The sequence below is a fragment of the Tursiops truncatus genome, chromosome X (genome assembly GCF_011762595.2).
Source record: "Tursiops truncatus isolate mTurTru1 chromosome X, mTurTru1.mat.Y, whole genome shotgun sequence".
In the NCBI taxonomy this organism is placed as follows: Eukaryota; Metazoa; Chordata; class Mammalia; order Artiodactyla; family Delphinidae; genus Tursiops; species Tursiops truncatus.
The window spans coordinates 100,718,640-100,735,958 of NC_047055.1; the positions used below are offsets into that span (position 1 = coordinate 100,718,640).

Consider the following 17,319-nt stretch of genomic DNA (forward strand, 5'->3'; position numbering starts at 1 on the left):
TTCTGGGATTAATGGTACTCTTCACATAAAGGATTGTTTTTGCATTTGGTTCCCTGGAATGAGCACAGTGGGTAAATTGTGATGCCAAGTAGCAAAAGAAGCTTTTGAAGGAGCTGCCACTTATTATATGTGTTATTACGAATTATTATTGACTTTAAATGCTGGATTTCTTTCATTCCCTAGATGTGGCAAAGGACATAACATCAGATCAACTTTATGTGAAGGACTTTTAAATTTATCTCTAACGTCTAAGAAGGAAAGCGACATCTGACTTTAACAGATGCACCATAATGTAAAGAAATATTTTTAATGTAGTTAAGGACTATTACAAATCATTATTCTTATGGTATATAGTTGTTTTATTTTATTTTGATTGTAGAAATACACGGTTCGTTTCAACACAGAGACATTATTTTGCTCTTTACATGCTTAATCACCAGCAAAAATTTGATTAGGAGGTGCAAGCTTTCTTTACTGGAAGCCAGGGCATTAAGCTCTTTGGTGTAATTGTTTAATTACCAGTGCACCATTTTAATTGACATGCTATTATAACTTTCCATGGAAAGGAAGATGCAATCTTTTATTTTTGTTTCTTATCTAATGAAAACCACTCTCTTAGATGGGCTAGTTTGGCAATTTGACTTAGGAAAAAGTATTGCCGAATGAAGTTTTTATGTGAACAAGGAAAAGAAATTAACTTTAGTGCTCATCTCATTGGTCTGCCAAATTGGAAGGACATTTTAGGCCTGATTATCATGTTCTAATTAGTCTCTGGAGGACATTCATGGACAATCGAGTGCTCATTAATCTGTCTTCTTCCTGTAACATTGATTTGTTCATTCCCCTTTTAGACACTCAAATATAGAAACCAAAAATTGATGTGTGGTGTTAATGTGCTTACAGATGTTGCCACCACTTATCCAGATAAGAAGTCCATCTTAATGTACGTCACATCACTCTTCCAAGTTTTGCCTCAACAAGTGAGCATTGAAGCCATCCAGGAGGTGGAGATGTTGCCAAGGCCATCAAAAGTTACTAGAGAAGAGCATTTTCAGTTACATCATCAAATGCACTATTCTCAACAGGTAAAAGATCGAAAGAATAGCTAATATCAATGATATTTTCTGTTTTATATGGATTTTTAGATATCATACACACATATCTATATTGTCTATGGATGGATACACATATATGTATATATAGCATAGTATATATATATGTATATATATTCACACACACGTACAAAAATATATGTATATATAGCTTTGTGTGTGTGTCTGTGTGTCTATTTGGAGAGAGAGAGAGGGAGAGAGAGGGAGCGGAATCTGTAAACCTAAATTTCATCTGATACAATGGACAATAATGTTGTTTTCAAGGCACATTGTTAAAATACTCTGCTATTGATATGCACCATGTTATAGGAATATGGGACACAAAATACATTGCATTTCCATTGTGTAAAGTGAAATAAAATAAAAGATAGACTCATATACACATTAAACTTTCCATCAACTAGAGCAAAAAGCGAAGAACTAGACCAAGAGCAGAGGCAAGTACTCTGTTTAATAATGTTTTCTTATTTTTAGTGGCAGCTTGCTGTTGTAGTAACAAATTTTGCATACTCAAGGTAATATTTTTGATAAGATAAAATTAGTTTAAAATAGTTTAAATAAAAATTAAATAGAGAATACATATGATAAAGACTTTTATGATATTGTACAGAATCCAGTGGGATTCTTCTGTTACATTGCTAGTTCTTCTTCCCAACGGTGTATATTTAGGGTGTTTTTTTCCTTAACTTTCTTTGACACAAACAATGATGAAAAAGCCTTTAGCAAAATTTCTGCTGAAGGCATGGAAAGCTCTCAGGCCTAATTTTCTCACTCTACTGAACTAATTCTATATTTAGCTTATGAAAGCTTCAGTCCTTTCCAAGGTATTGACGTGATGAATTCTGGTTTTGTTTACTTTGAGTTCAGAGAAGATTGCTTTGGGTTGCTTGTTTTTGCCAGTTTGAAGAGCAGCATCCCATATTAGTGCTGGAGGTGTGTCAGGATGGAATCTTTATGGTTAAATCCCATCCTCCTCTCTTCCCTGACTACCTGTTCTCCAACATGACATTGAGCACCACAATTCTTGGAGTGTACCAGTTTCTAATATCACTTATATATATTTAGGATTAAATTTTTCATCTCACTGTTTCCATTTAACATTCGTTTTTTCTAGTGTGTTGGAAAGCAGTCCTTCCAGGGTTACTTACCATGTCTCCTCCTCCTCTCTGTCCCCCTCCCCCGAACCCTTCTGCAGATCACAGTCAGTCTAGCACAGGGCTATGAACGAACTCCTTCCTCTCCTAAGCCTCGGTTCAAGAGCTATGCCTACACACAGGCTGCTTATGTCACCACCTCTGACCCCACACGGAGCCCATTTCCTTCACAGGTCTGTCAACATTTACTCTCTGTTCTCCAAACCAAAGAACTTCTTCACCCAAGATAACCTAACATGGTTTTTGTTTGTTTGAATTTGCAGTGCCTTTTTTTTCTCCGCCATCAGGAGCCGTTTCATTGTTCTCAGTTGTATTAGATACTGCACATGATGCTGTTTTGTTATTGAGACCTCTCTAGTTTAACGTATGTTGATTCTTCATGAATGGGGATTCTTATAATAGTGATTTGTACTTTCATTATATAATTACCTGTAAGATTAGTTTTTATAAAGGCTACCAACCCAAACACAAAGCTCATTAAAGAGAGGTCATTTAAAAGAATGGGAAAATGGATGAAATTTACTAGTCACATTACTTGGGGAGATTTTCTAGATATCTGATACCTAAAGGAAATATATACTCTATATATTGCCCTTATTATATTTTCACTGTATAAGTATGTACTTATATTCTATTTAAGAAAAATATAGCTGTAAGCTTCTTCATGTGATAGATTTTAATTTTGCCAACTTAAACTTGATAGCAGGCTCTGTAGTATTTATACAAGAAAGTCACACTCAAACCAGGTCAGATTCTATGCACCATTCAGTATTTTCCACGTAATGAATCTTCTCAGTAGCATTTTCCATCATTATTGCAGTGTTGTAGAAAACCTAAAAATACAAGAAATTATAGCCTTGTATATGTTAGAGCATGGGAATGGCATGTGCTAGAATTGCTGGATTTGCTAAAATTTCCTTTTAAAAGAAAATCTCATTTATTTTGTTTAGAAGAGCAATTTGAAGAGTTCTTGCGGAAGTGACTTTTCTCAGTGCTACACAATGAATGGGAATTTAGAAGTTATCGTCTTGATCCCATTGGAGAAAAGTACACATTTTTGGAGACTCATCGATTTTTTTTTAAGATAGTGGTTGTATTTAATTAGTGATTTATTTGGCACAGTTAATTGATGCATGAAAAATTTTAACACTGAAAGCTTCCCCCAGGGGAACGTATTTCAGGGCATAGTTATGCCCTTTATCCTTGGCTAGTTTTCTTGCAAAGTTGAACAGAGGAGATGAGTGAGAATGGTTATGATTATGTGACTCAGCCTCATCTTCAATTAAATTCCCATCCACATGTTCACAAAGTTGTATAGTCTTGAACAAAAAACCTAATCAGTTTCTTCATTATCAGTAAATAAAAAGAATTCTGCCACACATTACTGACTGCTATGTGTATACATTATATGAACTAATAAAATCCTTATAATGACTCTTAGAGGTGGGAGGTGCTATTTTTTATCTCCATTTTAAGTTTAAGCGTACCCACCCTTTCCTTGCTCCTCCTCCTTCTCCCTCCCACCCTCCTGACTCTCCCTGACTCTTTAGGCTTTTTTTTTTTTTAAATCACCATCCTCCAATTGAAACTTCCAAGACTTAATAGGTGTTGTACCTCCTAAAATAAAGAAGTCTTAGCCAAGACAAAAAGAGGAGTATTTTTCCTCCTTATTTTCACTTTATTGAGCTGCCTCTTCTAGAAGGTTTTCTCCAGTGCCTATTCTGGCAGCACGTTTTTACCTCATTACCATCTCATTAAGGCATTGTTCAGGTATGATTCCTTAATGAAGTAATTATAAATGGACTTAATTTTGCTAGACTGTATTTGTTCACTCTCCCTTTGTCTAAATATTACAAAATATGTAATATATCATAAAATATTGAGCAGTTCACATATCTGTTTTAACTTAACATAAGCCATTGAAATAAACCTATTGTTACCCTTTAGAAAAGAAGAAACATGAATCACAGTTGGTGAGGAATGATATATCCTGCCTGTTTCTAAAGGAAGCACATCAGAAGATGGTGTTACACATAGTTAGGTTTGATAAATTTGTGTCTTAACTATTTACTGAGAAAATTTTTTCTAAAGAGTTTCTCAGAGGGGCTGAGCCTGTACTGTCCCCTACAGGTTATATCTGATCCACTTTCAATGATCGGCCAGATTGGGTTCCATTGGAAGGTTTCATTCAAGTGTTTACTTGGTGGTCTATAAGTAAGGGTGCAGTTTTCCATAACAGAAGAGAGAGCCATGTGGGAGACTGTTCCCTATGGGAAACATAAAATGCCTAAATTATTGTAAAAGTTCCCAGTATCTTAGAAACATTAAGTATCCCCATCTGTCCCAACTTAGAAAATCTGATTTATAGTCATTGCAGTTTGTGAACGTGTTGAGGTGAAGTGATCTGACCTATCTCAGGATCTCTGCCTATAAATCAGTTTTTCTCATAATTTACGAAGAAGCAATATTCTCTGGTGTGAACCCTAACTTTTCCTTCATTGTATCACTTAACTACCACCCATTCTTCAATGGAGGACATCCTTTTTATAGTTACACTGAATTCCTATTTTTATGACTTGGATCATGCCTCTCATTCTACTCCTAATCTAATATCAAACATTCCCAGTATCTTTTTCACTTTCCATTTCTCTCTTTCTCCTGGCACCTCATCCTAGGCAAAACTCCTGTAGGCACACCTCCTCTGTCCAAACATACCACTCCGTTTTATCTTGTTAATGTACTATCATGTGACATTTTCTTTCACTGACCATTTTTTGTAGTCTATGCTTTATACATTTGTTTATTCAGCAAATAATTATACTTGGTCACCAAATCCAATGTCTTTCATCACCTCTCAGGCTTTGTACCGTCACTGAAGTACTTCTCCTATAGCCTCTAGACTTACCAGCTCCTTCTCTACCTCTAACTGTCTTGTGTCTCTTTCATTATCTGGCTCTTCCTCCTCTTCCAACTCCCTTAGCATAGGAGTCTCATGTGAGATCCTTTGACCTTCTTTTTTGTATACGCTCTCTGTTGTCAATATGATTTAATCTCTTGACTTGAAGCTGTATGCCCATGATCATTGTATTTATGTTTTCACCACTTCCAATCTCTCTTGAGTTACAGCCTCATTTTCAACTCTTTGGTATGTATCTATACCTTGATGTCCACTGATTTCTCAAACCTCCTACATCCTGAAGTGAACCTTGTTTCATTGCTCACAAACTTGTTTGTTGTCCTTTTTGTTATGTAAATGGGGATGTTATTCAACAGTTTTTGAGATTTAAATATGTGACAAACTCTTTTGCCTCTGTAGTGATCTGCTATTGAGTAATGAAATATGTATTGTCAATTCTTTCTTCACAGCATTTCTCCATTAAGTTATGTTCCCTCAGTATTCATAAATACCCTCTGATTCAGGCTCTCACTACATGTCTTCTAGATTACAGAAATAGCTTTGCAATCAATATCACTCTTTTTAGCTTAATCCCCTCTAAATCATATTAGATTTTCTTATTAACAGCTTTAATAACATAATTCACAAAACTTTCTTCACTTCCTTTGGCCTTTATAATAACTCCACTCTCCCAAATTTCATCAGTAAGCTCCATGATCTATTAACAATTTATATTTTCATGCTTATTTCACACTAATCTATTTTATGTTTTCTTTACTCCAACCAAATTAAGTCACTTTCTCTCCTGCACAAGTGCCAAGCAATTTCTTTTCTTAGCTTTTATGGTTCTCTCAGCCTAGAATGACTTATATCTCCTTTTCAAATTGGCCAATTTAATCCAAATTTCAAGGCCTAACCAATAAGTGGCACAGCCTGAATTTAAGTTCAGATTTATCTGACTCCAAGCCCATGTTAATTATACTAACTACCACTGTATTTTCTCTACTATGATTCTCACACATGGAGTGATATTAATTTATGTAATCATTTTACACTTATTTATTAATCACCTACTATGTGCCAGGTATTATTATAGGATCAAAAGACACATTAGTAAACAAATACACAAAATAATTCCTGCCTTAATTGAGGACATGTGTTCATGGGAGAGTCATAGTATGAACAAGTATAAATAAGTAAAATAACATTTCAAATAATATGAAAATAGCATGCATTAAGTAAAGTAGAATTTAGTAGTAAGTACAATAGTAAATGCTAAAAAGAAAAAATAAGTAAAAGAGGATGGTGGAATATGTAGTACATGGTGGAGAAAAGTTAAAATATCAGTTTGGGTGGTCAGAGAAGGATTCATTAACAAAGTAAATATTGAGTAAAGACTGGAAAGAGGTATGGGTACCTTTGGGAAGATAAACCCATGAGGAAGAAACACAGATAGTACAAAAGCCCTGAGTTGTGGGGATATTTATTTGGACTATTCAAGGAAAGGTACAAGTTAGGGGCACAGTGCTAGGAGATGGTGTCTGAGCTGTAGTAGTGGACCAGATCACATAGGGTTTTGTAAGTAATGGTGAAGACTTAGGTTTTTATTACCAATGAGGTAGAAAGCTATTGGAGGAATGACATAAACTCACATTATTTCCACATGGCTGCTTTGTGGAGAATAGACCAAAGGAATAAGGATGGAAACAAGGAGACTAGTTTGAATGTTATTGCAGTAATCCAGGCAGGATATGGCAGAGGCTTGGATTTGGATTATTTTTCTCCCCCCCCCATTTTTTTTTTATTGTGGTCAAATACGCATAATGTAAATGTCAACGTTTTAACAGTTTGTAAGTGTACAGTTCAGTGGTATTCAGTACATTCATAAAATTGTCTAACCATTACCAACATCTGTCTCCATAATTCTTTTCATCTTGCAAAATGGAAACTCTGTATCCATTAAAAAAATAACTCCCCATGACTCCCTCCTTCCAGCTCCTGGTGAACCACCATTCTACTCTCTGTTTCTATGAGTTTGGCTTTTTTTTTTTTTTAAAGATTCAACATATAATGAGATAATGAGATCATGCAATATTTGTCTTTCTGTATCTAGCTTATATCACTTAGCATGAAGTCCTCCAGGTTCATCCATGTTGTCTCAAATGCCAGAATTTCCTTCCTTTTTAAGGCTGAATAGTATTTTATTGTGTGTATATATGTGTTTGTGTGTATACACACACACCACATTTTCTTTATTCATTCATCTGTTGGCCAACATTTAGGTTTGTTTTCATATTTTGGCTATTGTGAATAATGCTGCAATGAACATGGGAGTGCAGATGTGTCTTTGGGATACTGTTTTCAGTTTCCTTTGGATGTGTACTGAGAAGTGGAATTGCTGGATCATATGGTAGTTCTATTTTTTAATTTTTGAGAAATGTCCATATTGTTTTTCATAATGGTTCTATCAGTGAGAATGATGCATAGTAATTGAATTCTGGATATGTTTTGGATAACTTACAGGGTTTGCCAATTCAATATGGAACACATGTTAGCTGTATTTTTTGAGAATATTTAACTGTGTCATAAGAAAACAAAGATGATAGATGATACTTCCAAGAGGCATTAAACTTAGAGTGTAAATAAACTATTCAATAATAGCTTATGAAATATAAGTGAAACCTATGTGTTAAATTTAGCTGATGAGGAGCAAATAGCTTGTGAGACATAGGCAGAGGTCAAAATGTGTGTCAGCTTTAGATAGTAACTTGACCTATTACACATGTTAAAAATAGATGGAATAAATAGTGAAATACACAAGAATATTGTTTATGGATGGAAAGAGATGAAAAGACCAAATTATAAGGTATGATGATATCACCTCTAGGCTGGCAGCTTCATCATTCCTAAATTGGCCACCGATTAATGATACTCAGTATATCTTATGGCCTCCCAAGTGCTCTAAATAAAAAATGCAAATAAATCCTATAACTGTTTAGCAGACTAACTGATGAGCTACAGCTATAGGTCAGCTATACTTGCCCCTGCGTCTTTCCAGTAGAGCAAGCGTATGTGGTCATCTTAGGTACATTCTGTCCTAAGAATGTGTCTTGCTCAAATCTCACCTCTGGTTCTGTCTACCACACCATCAACAGGGAAGGCTGATACAGCAAAACGTACGGATATTGTATAACCCAAGATTTAAATAGCATGGTGGTTCTTCTGTTTGACCTTATCCTAATTGCATTACACCTTCCATCTGTTTCACCTTGCCTCTCTCCATATGCTTTAAAATGATTTAATAAATGTTGGGATTTGAACATATTAATTTCGTTGGTGAGCCTTTCTGTTTCATGCTCTCTGGGATGGCATACCTAGTAGCAGAATTGGAGGCCACCATTTCATCAAGATCATGCTCCATATGACATAGTGGGTGTGAGTTATGAAAGAATTCGAGAAACCAAGGATTACTGCAAGGTTTTTGTTTAAACAATAGGAAGAATGGAGTTGCCACCAACCAAAATAGAATAGACTATAGGAGGAGCAGGTTTGGGAGTAAGGTTAGAAGCTCAGTTTTGAACATGTTAATCTCTTAAACTTTATTTTTTTTAAAGTTGAAGTATAACTGACATATTATATTAATTTCAGGTGTACAACATAATGATCCTATATTTGTATATGTTGTGAAATGATCACCATAGTAAGTCTAGTTAACCTCTATCACCATACGTAGTTACAGAATTTTTTTTCCTTGAGATGAGAACTTCTAAAATTTACCTTCTTAACAACTTTCAGGTATGCAATACAGTATCATTAACCACAGTTGCCGTGCTGTAGATTATGTACATTGCGTCCCCATGACGTATTTAGTTTTTATCTGGAAGTGGGTACCTTTTGACCCCCTTCACCCATTTTGCCCACCCCATACCCCCTGCCTCTGGCAACCACCAATTTGTTTTCTGTATCTATGATTCCACTTATCAGTGAGATCACATGGTATTTCTCTTGTTGACTTATTTCATTTAGCAGAATGCCCACAAGGTCCCTCCTTGTTGTTGCAAATAGCAAGATTTCATTCTTTTTTATGGCTGAATAATATTCTATTGTGTGTGTATGTATGTATGTGAGTGTGTCTGTGTGTCACATTTTTCTCTATGCATTCATCCATTGATGTACACTTAGATTGTTTCCATTTCTTGGCTATTGTGAATAATGCTGCAGTGCACATGGCGATGCAAACCTCTTTTTTGAGGTAATATTTTGTTTTCTTTGGCTAAATACCTGGAAGGAGGAATTGCTGCATTATATGGTAGTTCTATTTTTAATTTTTTGAGGAACCTCCATACTTTTTTCCATAGTGACTGCACCAATTTCAATTCACAATAACGGTGCACGAGGGTTCCCTTTTTTCCATAGCCTCACCAACACTTGTTATTTTTTGTCTTTTTGATAATAGCCATTCTAACAGGTGTGAGGTGATATCTCATTGTGCTTTTGATTTGCATTTCCTGATGAATAGTGATGTTGAGCATCTTTTCATGTGCCTGTTGCCTATGACTTCTTTGAAAAACTGTCTATTCAGATCCTATACCCATTTTTAAATGGATTGTTTGGGTTTTTTGCTGTTGAGTTATATGAGTTGTTTATATATTTTGGATATTAATCCTTTATCAGATATATGACTTGCAAATAGGTTTGGCTGTTCTGGGTCTTTTGTGGTTCTATACAAATTTGAGGATTGTTTGTTCTATATCTGTGAAAATGAGATTGGAATTTTGATAGGGATTGGGTTTATTTCTAGGCTCACTATTCTGTTTCATTGATCTATGTGTCTGTTTTTTATGCCAATACCATGCTGTTTTGATTACTATAGTTTTGTAATATAAATTGAAATCAGGGAGCTTGATGTCTCCAGTTTTGTTCTTTCTCAAGATTGCTTTGGCTATTCGGTGTCTTTTGTGGATTGTTTGTTCTATTTTCATGAAAAATGTGATTGGAATTTTGTTAGGGATTTCATTGAATCTCTTGATTGCTTTGGGTATATGGACATTTTAACAGAAATAAACCCATATATATATGGTCAGTTAATTTACAACAAAGGAGCTGAGAATATACGAGGAGGAAAGGACAGTCTCTTCATTACGTGGTGCTGGGAAAACTAGACAGGAATGTGCAAAAGAATGAAACTAGACTACTGTCTTACACTACACACAAAAATCAACTCAAAATGGATAAAAGACTTGCATGTAACACGTGGAACCATAAAACTGCCAGAATAGAACATAGTCTGTAAGCTCCTTGACTTCGGTCTTGCCAGTGATGTTTTGGATCTGACACCACAGCCAAAGGCAACAAAAGCAAAAATAAAGAAGTGAGACTACATCAAACTAAAAAGCTTCTGTACAGCAAAGGAAACCATCAATAAAATGAAAAGGCAGCCTACAGAATGGGAGAAAATATTTAGCTCTGGGCTTGTCATATACGGTCTTTATTATGTTGAGGTAAGTTCCTTCTGTACCCACTTTGTGGTGAGTTTTTATCATGAGTGGATACTGAATTTTGTCAAATTCTTTTTCTGCATCTACTGAGATGATCATATGATTTTTAAACTTTATTTTGTTAATGCAGTGTATCACATTGAACATACTAATCTTGAGATGCTTATGAGACTTGAATATACATAAAGCTGGGGTTCTAAGATCAGAGTTGAGGATAAGTAATTTGGAAGTCATCAACAGCATAGATAGTATTTAAATCCATTGACCTGGCTGAGATCATCTAAGAAAAAAAAGTCACATGGATGAGATCACCTAAGACTTAGAGATGAGAAGGAATCAGCAAAAGAGATAAAAAGGATTGCTAGAAAGGAGAGATGAAAAGGGGGAGTGTGTGGTATTGTAGAAGCCAGGCGGAGAACGTGTTTCAGGGAGAGAAGAGTGTTTAACAGCATTAAGTATTGCTGATTAGTTCAAGTAACATTAGTGTTGAAAATTAACCAGTGAAATGTCAGTGGGATAAGCCCCCTGGGAAATCTTGACATATAGCATTTATCACAGTGGATTTACTAATAGCACCTCTGTTCACTCTCTAAACACCTCTATTCACTCTCTGTCCCATTTTGGCCAATAAGTTATATGCTCACTCTAGCTGATATTTGCTTTGATAAGAGCAATTTCAGTGGAGTGTGTTTTTTTGGAGGTGTTGCTGATTGGGGTGGGTTCACGAGAGAATGAAAGTGTGGGGCTAACTGCATTGTGACACATAATAAACCTACACTGAATCGTTTATGTTCATGTGGACAAAAGCCTATATCTCTTGGATGAAGCCATTCTTCTAACTGATTATGAATCGATATATTAGTTTTCTTATGGCTGTAACAAATAATCACAAATTTAGTGGCTTAAAACAACACAACTGTATTATCATTTATTATGGTTTAGGAGTTCATCATGGTTCTCACTGGGCTATAAAAAGGTGTCAGCAGGCCTGCTTTCCTTCTGGAGGCTCTAAGGGAGATTACATTTCCTTGTCTTTTCCAGCTTTTAAAGGCTGTCCACATTCCCTGGCTCATGACCCCTGACATATTCAAAGATAACAAGAGCAAGTTGAGTCTTTCTTATCACATCCCTTTGACCTACTCTTCTGCCTCTCTCTTCCACTTTTAAGGATTCCTGAATACATAGGGCCTACCTGGATAACATAGGAAACTGTCTATCTTAAGGCTAGCTGATCAGCAAACTTAATTTCATCTGCAACCTTAATTCTTCATTGCCATATAATGTAACATATTCATATGTTCCAGGGATTAGGACATGAACATCTTTGAGGGGGTGATTTTCTGGCTGCCACTGTCTAATATCTTGGGATGCAGATACTAGGAGGGCATCCATTTCCTGTAAGCTAACAGTAAGACTGGTATCACATGGCTTTTCCAAGGTGCCCTGAAGTATCAGATTGTTCCCTTCCTCTTGTGTTAACTGCACACGAGCCTCATCCTTCTTCTAGAGACATTGGGAAACTACCCTTATGCTGGAAACAAGGTGGAAGAAAAATAAACAAACAAATAAGGACATACCTGTATTTCTGCCTATAAAGGCAGATCTTTGTGTTCCTTGCACAGCTTAAGGCACAGATGCCCACATTCATTTAATAAACATTTTGAGCCCCAAATAATGTCTTCTGCTCTCTAAGAAGCTCACAAAGTAAAGGAATCAGGCTTTGGAAAGTTATCCATACATTGCCTATACTCTTATAATTTTACAAGAATAAAAGGGAATCACATCCCTCTCAATCTTGCCAGAGCAAAAAAGGAGCACCTCTCTTCTTTATCTAACATTTGCAGTTTTTAAAAGCCTTTTGAGTATATATCTCATTTGACCACTGCGATAAACCTGTGGAATGATCTTATTAGGCTCATTTTAACGTTGGAGGAATTTTAATGGAGGGAAGGTTTTGTGTAAGCAGCAAGTAACTGGCAGAACTGGGACTCAAAGCAGGTGTCATGACTTCCAGTAGAGTTTTGATGTTTCGCTATTTGAAACTCCCAGCCAGATCAGCCAGAGGCTCTCTTCCTTTTTCATCACCATTATCCTTAGTCTTCTAATACTTATAAATGCTGGAAAGCATTTGGGAAGAAAAATCTTTCTCTTCTTCCTCTTTGCCTGATGAACAATAGCTGTCTACCATCTGCCCGTCACCAGCAGGACAGGTAAATAATTATTTATGCATTTATGAGATAAGCAATTGAACATTTAAAATAGAGATACTAAACATAAAGTATGTAGAAACACTACAGAGAAATAGCCTCCATATTATAAAAATCTGTAAAACATTGCGAAAGTAGTAATTACACACAAACCATAAAATTGGCTCTTCTAATAACAAAGGGGAAAAATAGAAAAAAAAAAAACATACTTATGGGTCTTTTCAAAATAATTAAAGTTGAAGTTAAGAAAACAGTTATCTTTATATATTTTAGATGACAAATATTTATAAAGTATATGGTTAGATGGAGATACAGTGGATAACACTGTAGAGCTAAAAATGGCATTTAGATGCTCACAAACTAGAACAAAAGGAAGTGCCCATTATACAAAGTGTGCTCATGCCCTCAATGTTTGTGTCTGTTCAGACACAATTCATGCTTCTCAGCGTTTTGGCCCTACCCCTGAAATGGTCCAATTCAACAATTTTCATCTGCCTGCTGGCTAGTAGTTTCCATGCACAGATGTCTTACCATAACCTCAAGTTCAACATATTTAAAGCTGACCTCATCTTGGCCCATGGGGCCAAGTGTCTCTTCTGACATTTATTCTCACCCAGGCTTGAACCCATCTAGCCATGTGTGACTCCTCCCTGAACTCCCTCATGCCTAATTGGTTCTTAATTCCTACCCATTGCTACTGTGGATTATTTCTAGCACCTTTTCCTTCCTGTCTGTTAGTGTGGTTTTCAACTTTATCTAATCTGGCAAACCTTGTCAATCTTATCTCTGACCCTCTTCCTTTATACAATCCCCCTTACATCCGGATCTTGCCTTAGAGCATGTCTTTAAATTATGCTGTTCAATTATTTTACTTCCTCCTCCTCCTTCTTGCCTCTTGCTCTTTCTCTCTTTCATGCATACATACCAATCTGCACACCCTCTCACATCTGCACAAGGATCCTCTACCTCACACTAAGTGGCATGTTTCAGGAGTTGAATGATAAATTGAAGGAAGTAGTCTCAGCAAAAGTTCTATATATCAATTTTATTTAACTTTTTTTTTTTTTTTTGCTGCAGGATATGCCTGAATATGATTGAAAAATAAAAAGGATAAAAGTCAGTTAAAATTAAATATTCTTATCCTTGCCACCCCTTATGTATGTGTGTGTGTGTGTGTGTGTGTGTGTGAGAGAGAGAGAGAGAGAGAGTGAAATTTCAAGTATTTGCAGTTTTTCTTACTGTGAGAGAGACTGAGCATCTTTACATGTGTTTAAGAACAAGTAGGATTTCTTTTTCTGGGAAATTGTCATGTTTCCCAATTTTTATCAATTGGAATATCTGTTCTTATCAGTTTGCGGGACTTATTTATATATTAAAGGCATTAGCCATTTTTTGTGACATGGAATACAAATAATTTTCAGTTTGCTACTTGTCTTTTTAATTTGTGGTGTTTTTCTCCATTCAGAATGTTATTTTATGTTGTTTGAAATTCTTTAATCTTTAATGACTTTTTGTTGGCAGGGGAGTTCATGTTTATAAATGACTGCTATTGAAAGGGTGCTTAAACAAGATTCTCCCATGGTTTCTTCTAGTTCTCTTTTTAAAACTTTGATCCTACTAAAACTGGTGCAAATTGGAAAGTTGAGAACAATTTTAAGTTTCTCCCCAGAAGCTACTCAGTTGTTGAAACCATATATATAGATTAATACATGTATATCATAATCTAAATGTATGCCTCTTTTAAGAATGAGGAAGCATTTCCAAGAAGCTCCCTAGCATATTTCTCTTGCATTTTATTGGACAGGATTACCTCACATCCTCATGCCTAAACCAATAAGGGGAAACAGAACATACTACCATGACTGGCTTAAACCAATCAAAAGTCAGCCATCCTTGAATCATATAGCCATATGGAACAGGGTGATTCCTGAATCAAAGCAGGTTCTATTAGGACAAACAGAAGAAAAGGGATGTTGTGTAGGCAGTCAGAAGTTTATGTTAAAGTATCCCAGGGCTTGATGGAATTTTTGTCCAAGTCCAGAAATTGCACTATTACCTGGAAGCTAGTTGAGATAAAGATATGCACTTGATACTCCAAAAGCAGGGAAACAGTCATTTATGAAACCTCAAATGAAACCACTTTTACCCACAGGAGCATCACTTCTTGAGAAGGAAAGCACTAGTTGAGCAAAGAGGAGGGAGCCCAAAGTTTGGCATCAGAGAGGCTTAGGTTTACGTTCCAGCTTTGCCACTTTCTAGCTACGTAGCCTTGACAGAGTTTCTTGCCCTTTCCGGACCTCAGTTTCCTCATGTGTGTTATGATAGTTATATCTAACTCATAGAGCTGTTAGGAGGATTAAGTAAATTGAATTATACTAGGAACCTTCCATGGCATAAGCACAGTGTAGGTTCTCAAAAACTGGCACCAATATCATGGTTACTGCTTTAAATACATCAGGTGTTAAATGAAATTTTGTGGTTTGATCTGAGGACATTATCATATTCTTATCAGTTCTTCTATGGGAAAATAGAATTTGGGTTCCAAAGTGATTTATAAATAAACTTTGAATCAGAACCGGTGTAGAGTTTGGCAATTTCCTGAGTTAATATACCAGATACAAAATTGTAAGGTAAAGGATGTACTTTTTAGTTCTGAGGTTGCTGAGAAATAGTCTTGGAACCCTGCAAAGTGGAATATAGCGGTGCTTCCTTCTAAAGCAGAAAAAAAGCACTTGTAGTTGATTTTAGGCCCAGTGTTCCTGTTGGGAGGAGGTAGGGGCAGGGATTTCTTTACTCTGTCTGCCATTGGCCCCTCCCAACACAACTTGTCCCTCAGACTGAATGCAGATTGTGTAGAAGAATTGGCAAACAGAGGGTGCAAAGCCAGCCAGTGGGGAGCTCTACTTAGATTAAAAGCACCATTGATCTGCTCCATGGAAGCTTTTATACTTTCTGATGTGACTGAACAAGTGACCTAGAAAGAGTATTGTGAGGTTTGAGCTCAGCTCTAAAGATTGGTGCACTGAAAATTTCCAAGCAGAATTTTGAAACGGACGGAACATCAGAAAGAATAGAGGTAATAATATTACTTTGAACAAATAAACTCTTACCCTTCCATTTTTTAATCTATAAAATAGAAAAAGGGTAAAAGAAACCCACCTGGCTAAGTTACACCAGCTAAAGTGTTCTCAAATTTTTCAATGTCAGGTACACAAAATCCTTATATTTACAGTCAAGAGTTTTGAGTCAGACATCCTAAAGTTAGAGGTGTAGATTTTATTCATTTACTTAATGAGTATGTATTGAGCACAGACTATATACTAGAACTCTTCTAGTTCCTGAAAGTCTTTCCATGAACAACATGGAAATGTTTTCATGAAGCTTAATTTATAGATGGGGAAGGAGACCAAAATGTTAAGAAAAGAATCAATTTTAAATGACTGTAAGTCATTTCAGTCACTGTGAAATAAAGAAACAAGAGCTGGAATTTTTAAAAATAATGGAACTGTTAAGGTTAAAGGACTATTCTATAGCTGAAAGTATCAGTTGAACCTTCTCTTGAGCTGAAAACTGGAAGGCGAGAGGAAGCTAATCTCCTTCAAACTCCAGCTCTACTATTTTAATAACTCTCTGTGGGACTTGATATACCATTTTCTATCCATGACTCTGTTTTCTCATCTCTAAAATGGAGATGATTTCTGCTTTACATGGTGGCTAAAATAATTAGCACATAGCATATATGAAAAAAGCCTTCACTCACTCTTCTACACAGTAGGCTCTAAATAAGTGTTTAAGGATGAAGAAATGTTTCTAATAATGCAGGTCAACTTTGCTGCATTTGATATTATATTTATAAATTATGATTTAAACTTAAAAAAAATTCCAATTTTACCTTTGGCAAAGATAGTTGGCATTTCTGGGAAAGACGATAGATAGTTTAACCACCTATGCTGGAACCTGACTTTTCCCATCTCTCTTTTGATACCAGAGATAGCTCCAGATGTAGCTGTGGATGATCAAAAAAAAAAAAAAATTCCGTAAAACAAGGGTATATGAAAGTTCCCACTTACTTCATGTTCATTACATTTTGTGGGCCTAGTGGCTTTATAAAGTTTGAAAGAATTATTGGGTGGAACCAAGCTAAGCTGTTTACGTAACAATCTTTTAAAAGGGCAGGTGAGCTTATCTGTAATTGTTAATATATTTTTCAGAACTCTTCATGACGAATGGACGTAGTATGTCTTGTTTAGCTTAGTTTTGGCCTCTTAAAGAATATTGAAGCCAAACATTTGTTTTAATACCTTTTATGCAAAAAATATTTGAGGAAACATGATGTCATAAGAAGGTGTGTTAAAATTCTGATTCATCTTACTTGCTGTGTGATACACGTGTTTCTCTCTTGGCTCACCTGTGTAATATAGTCATACATATCTTGTTCTGCAGTTTTCATTG

General features: G+C 35.8%; 1 protein-coding gene across 1 annotated transcript in view; it reads left to right on the forward strand.

The window, feature by feature from the left end:
- Positions 1–17,319, forward strand: part of LOC141277572 (dystrophin-like) — a 334,453-nt gene that overhangs the window by 159,675 nt on the left and 157,459 nt on the right. The window contains exons 6-7 of the mRNA XM_073798896.1: positions 904–1,085; positions 2,308–2,439. Of these exons, the coding sequence (XP_073654997.1) occupies positions 904–1,085; positions 2,308–2,439 (314 nt within the window). The remainder of the gene's footprint in view (positions 1–903; positions 1,086–2,307; positions 2,440–17,319) is intronic.